General features: G+C 38.1%; 1 protein-coding gene and 1 non-coding gene across 2 annotated transcripts; one reads left to right on the top strand and one right to left on the bottom strand.

Moving 5' to 3' along the window:
* Window positions 1–340: 340 nt before the first annotated feature.
* On the top strand, window positions 341–3187 carry LOC107477023 (amidophosphoribosyltransferase, chloroplastic). Its single transcript, XM_016096990.3, has 2 exons — window positions 341–381; window positions 914–3187. The coding sequence occupies exons 1-2, from the start codon at window positions 341–343 to the stop codon at window positions 2655–2657; spliced, it is 1785 nt and encodes a 594-aa protein (XP_015952476.3). The 3' UTR covers window positions 2658–3187.
* Window positions 3188–3889: 702 nt separating this feature from the next.
* On the bottom strand, window positions 3890–3973 carry TRNAL-CAA (transfer RNA leucine (anticodon CAA)). The gene has a single exon. It is a non-coding gene; the product is annotated as a tRNA-Leu (tRNA).
* Window positions 3974–5078: the final 1105 nt, after the last annotated feature.

The following is a 5078-nucleotide window of genomic DNA, read 5'->3' as shown; positions in this document are numbered from 1 at the left end:
GAAGGAAACGGAGAAGAAGAAGGAGAAGTCGCGTAATTTGAAAAGTGGTTATAACAACTTGGTTAGACTTGGTTAAGTATTTTACTTAAATATAGAACTTTATTCATTTAAAAATATATCAAATATGTTCAATTGTGATCGAAAATTGATTCCGTTAGAAAAAATATAACATAACATATTTTTATTAATAATAAAATATTTTAAATTTATTTTTTTATTTGATTTTATATTTAATTTATTATTAAATAAAATATAAAAATATTAATTTTATTTCTCTCTTGTATTTTATTTATTTTATGGCAGCCAAAGTGATTCAGAGTAACTAGCAAGCCATTCAATGATGCAAGCAGCTGCTTGTGCAGTTGTGCCGTTGATTATGAGGTGATAACTCGTATGTACACAATGATTTTGGAATAAAACTTTATTTTTAGATGAAAAAATCTTGCTTAGACTGATTTTCCGTCGCTGCACAGTATCCAACATGATAACTTTGACTTTTCAAACTAAACCAGGAAGCCCAATTACCCATCTTCTAAGCCGTTAGGCGAGTTCACAGTTCACACAAGCTTTTCGGACTGAATAGGTAGAAAATATAAAATTTAAAGAGAGAGAGAAATTTGGAGATTATTATTCTTTTTCAGCATTTAATGAATAACAAAACAAAATTTTTGAAATGTACGAAAAATATCTGAAATCGAAGAAACTATTTTATTTTAGAAATTTCTTCAACGGGTTGTCATTTATTTAATTTTAAAATAAAATCTAACTCAATTAAATAACAAATATTTTTTAATTATTATGAATTAAAAATCGCATAAAATCTTTTGTATTATATATAAATTAGATTCTTATGATATTTTGATTTTTTATTAAAAAAAAAAGAAGAAAATTTGTGTTGAATCCACAAACCTAGAAGAAATATAAAGCATCCGAGTCTTGTTTACCCCGTAGCATCAGCGCACACCAGACACCATCAATCTCTTGAACCATTCGCTCATGGCCGCTACTTCACTTTCAAACCTCTCTTCTTCTCTCTCAAACCCACCGCCACCACGACAACACGCGCCGCCACATCCCACAACCACAACTCCCCAATCCCCAAACCACAACAGCACCAACACTCGTCTCCCTTCTCCTTCTCCGATGACGACGAAAAGCCACGCGAAGAGTGCGGCGTCGTTGGAATCTACGGCGACCCCGAAGCCTCCCGCCTCTGTTACCTCGCACTCCACGCTCTCCAGCACCGCGGCCAAGAAGGCGCCGGAATCGTAACCGTCAACAACAACGTCCTCCAATCCATCACCGGCGTCGGCCTCGTCTCCGACGTCTTCAACGAGTCCAAGCTCGACCAGCTCTCCGGCTCTCTAGCCATCGGCCATGTCCGTTACTCCACCGCCGGACAGTCCATGCTCAAGAACGTCCAGCCTTTCGTCGCCGGATACCGCTTTGGCTCCGTCGGCGTCGCTCACAATGGTAATCTCGTAAATTACCGAACCTTAAGGGCAAAAATGGAAGACAACGGTTCCATCTTCAACACAACGTCTGATACTGAGGTGGTTCTTCACCTCATCGCAACTTCGAAGCACCGACCTTTTATTCTGAGAATCGTTGACGCCTGTGAGAAGCTCGAAGGTGCGTATTCAATGGTGTTTGTTACAGAGGACAAGCTTGTTGCCGTTAGGGACCCGTTTGGATTTAGGCCTTTGGTTATGGGAAGAAGAAGCAACGGTTCTGTGGTTTTTGCTTCTGAAACTTGCGCTCTTGATTTGATTGAAGCTACTTACGAAAGAGAAGTGTACCCTGGCGAGGTTATTGTTGTTGACAACAATGGAATTCAGAGTCTCTGCCTCATGTCTCATCCGCAACCCAAACAGTGTATATTTGAGCATATTTACTTCGCTTTACCCAATTCTGTTGTTTTTGGTAGGTCAGTGTATGAATCTAGAAGGCAATTTGGTGAGATTCTTGCAACTGAGAGCCCTGTTGATTGTGATGTTGTCATAGCTGTGCCTGATTCCGGTGTTGTCGCGGCGCTTGGATACGCCGCGAAAGCCGGTGTCCCCTTCCAGCAGGGGCTAATTAGGTCCCACTATGTTGGGAGGACCTTCATTGAACCTTCTCAGAAGATTAGGGACTTTGGCGTGAAGCTTAAGCTATCGCCGGTTCGTGCGGTTCTAGAAGGGAAGAGAGTTGTGGTGGTGGATGATTCAATTGTGAGAGGAACAACATCATCAAAGATCGTGAGGTTGTTGAAGGAGGCTGGTGCCAAAGAGGTTCACATGAGGATTGCAAGCCCACCAATCATTGGTTCTTGTTACTATGGTGTGGATACTCCAAGCTCTGAGGAGTTGATTTCTAATAGGATGAGTGTTGAGGAGATTAGGGATTTTATTGGTTCCGATTCACTTGCTTTTCTTCCATTTGATAGCTTGAGGAATTTGTTGGGCAATGAGTCCCCAAATTTCTGTTATGCTTGTTTCTCTGGGAAGTACCCTGTTGAGCCAAGAGAACTTAAGGTGAAGAGGGTTGGTGACTTTGTTGATGATGGGTTGAATGGGAGTTTGGAAACCATTGATGGTGGCTGGGTTCAAGCAACAACACCACCACAACCAACAAGAACTCCTAAAGAGGTTAAGGCTGCTGGTACTGTTTTTTGACAATGAAATTGTGTACTAGTACAATTTTGTGATCTTTTTGAGGTGCTTGGGGGGTTTACAATTGCATAATGTTTGGGTTCTCCATTAATCGTGATAGTTGTATTCGTTTTGCATCGTGTACAGGTGAATTCACATTTCTATTATTATTGAATTGGGTATCATGTCATCCCATTTCAGGTGGCTATTAGTAGTCATAATAATAATAGTAATAATGATTAGGGAGCCTAATATACGATGCAAAATGAGTAACTCAAACATTTTTATTGGTTCCATGATGTTATATGGTACCTAAGTTTTTCGTGTTTAGGTGAGATAATGTCAAGCCATCTAACTACACGGTGGTGAGCTCCGAATGATTCGGTTTGTTCATAAGGCCAATCTTTAGTACTTATTTTTGGTCTCTGTTCAGAACTGATATTTGGAGCTTTTGCTATTTATTAGAGAACTTAGAACAGTGGTATAAGATTATCAGAATCAAGAACTTGGATGTTTTTCCTTTTGCTATTTTTAATATAGATTCTCTTTTAAATGCGTTACTCATCCATGAAATTTTTTTCGTTGTATGTGTATATTTCTTAAACTAGGTAAAAATTAGAAACGAATTTTAGAAACACTAGATCATATTCATATATAACTGGCAGAATGAAAATACCACCCAAGCAAAGATAAGGGTGGTGTTTGCAATGTTTTTAATCTCACAAATCCCAAACTAATTGGAGCATACTTTGAAATTATCAAATTAGTATCGTCCAATCAAAGTTTATAGGAACCTTTAAGCGAAATTCGTCTCGAGACAAGAATCTTTTACACTTCAGAAAATTGGTGCAAAGAATCCAATGCTAAATTTGACTTGATGGAACAAAACAGTTGTCAATTTATAGTGAATTTCGTTCATGGTGTGAAGATGCGATGCTGTTCTAAACGGAATTGCACACAATTGGACATTGGTCTCCACTTTCAGATTTCTCATAAATGAGGTTCTAACTTCTAACCATCATTCGCTGAAGAAAACGGTGCCATAAATAAGTGGTGCAGTCAGAAAATATAAGTTGACCCCGCATTCAAGTCAACATAACAATAATAATTAGAGAAATGCTACTGTGCGAATCAAATCAAGTATACAGTAACAGTACAACCCTTTCAGATGATCCATTGCTTTGGTGCAAATCTAAAGCCATATGGAACCCGTATAGATAAGTGAAAAAGCAAAGCATAAACCCAGAATGAGACAGTGTCAGAAGTGGGATTTGAACCCACGCCCTCTTTCGAAGACCAGAACTTGAGTCTGGCGCCTTAGACCACTCGGCCATCCTGACACATGTGCTTAAAGTTGATCATTTTAGCTTATTAAAAAAAAACTTTATTTATTTTTTTTTTGTTTTTTTTGGTCTGTTAATTTTTTTTGTTGAGAGGGAGGTGTTGGTGGTTTAGGCTAGGCCTTACGCCCTCATCATCCGTCTAATCATAATGAGCCAAGATTTTGATCTTGTAACGAAAACATATAGATTTTGGACTTATAAATGAACAGCAACAGATAGTTGAGCCCATTGTTTTTCATTTCGATTCTTAAGAGTCATTGGTACGAGAAACGTCCTCTTTTTTAAGGTTTTTAAAACATTCACAGAATTGAAAAACTGAAAATTATCTATACACTATATCCATGTACTACATAACTGGGAATGCCCAGAGTTGATGTCCAAGTTTTTTGGTTGTCAATTACTCTCACAATAATTTACATAATTTTAAAGAGGTTAAAATTGTAAATTATTATAATATTAAAGTAATCATCTAAACTAGAGCTAGCAATATATATCCTATCAAATGGGTATCTAATCCAGACCAATCCGTTCAGGTAGGGTTTTGTCTACCCGACCCGCTGCGGGTAAGGTAGGATGTGGTGCGAGTTTGCCTGTAGGTAAGGTAGGGTACGGATTCTTGGTGTTAGAAACAAGAGACTGAGAGAGTAATCTGAAAAGTGTATTATTGAGTTGTGTTCAAAGGTACAATATATAAGGGGTATTTAGAGGTGCTAAATGAATTAAAGTAATAAAGACATAGAATCCTACAATTAATGTACAGATATACTATATAAATATAGACGATACTAATTGATTCTAATGATTATCTAAATTGATTCTAATGATTCTCTAATATCCCCCCTCAAACTCAAGTGGGAGCTAAAGAGACCAACTTGAGTTTGGATAACAAAGCCCGAAAACGAGTCGGGTGATGAGCTTTCGTGAAGATATCAGCAGTCTGATCCAGTGTTCCAACACCAATGAGACGAACAACATCAATAAGAATACGTTGCCGAACAAAATGACAATCAATCTCAATGTGTTTGGTGCGTTCATGAAACACATCATTATGGGCAATCTGAATAGCACTGCGGTTATCACAAAAAACATTAGTAGGAGACGA

The sequence above is a fragment of the Arachis duranensis genome, chromosome 3 (genome assembly GCF_000817695.3).
Source record: "Arachis duranensis cultivar V14167 chromosome 3, aradu.V14167.gnm2.J7QH, whole genome shotgun sequence".
NCBI lineage: Eukaryota > Viridiplantae > Streptophyta > Magnoliopsida > Fabales > Fabaceae > Arachis > Arachis duranensis.
This window is presented reverse-complemented; position numbering and strand designations above follow the sequence as displayed.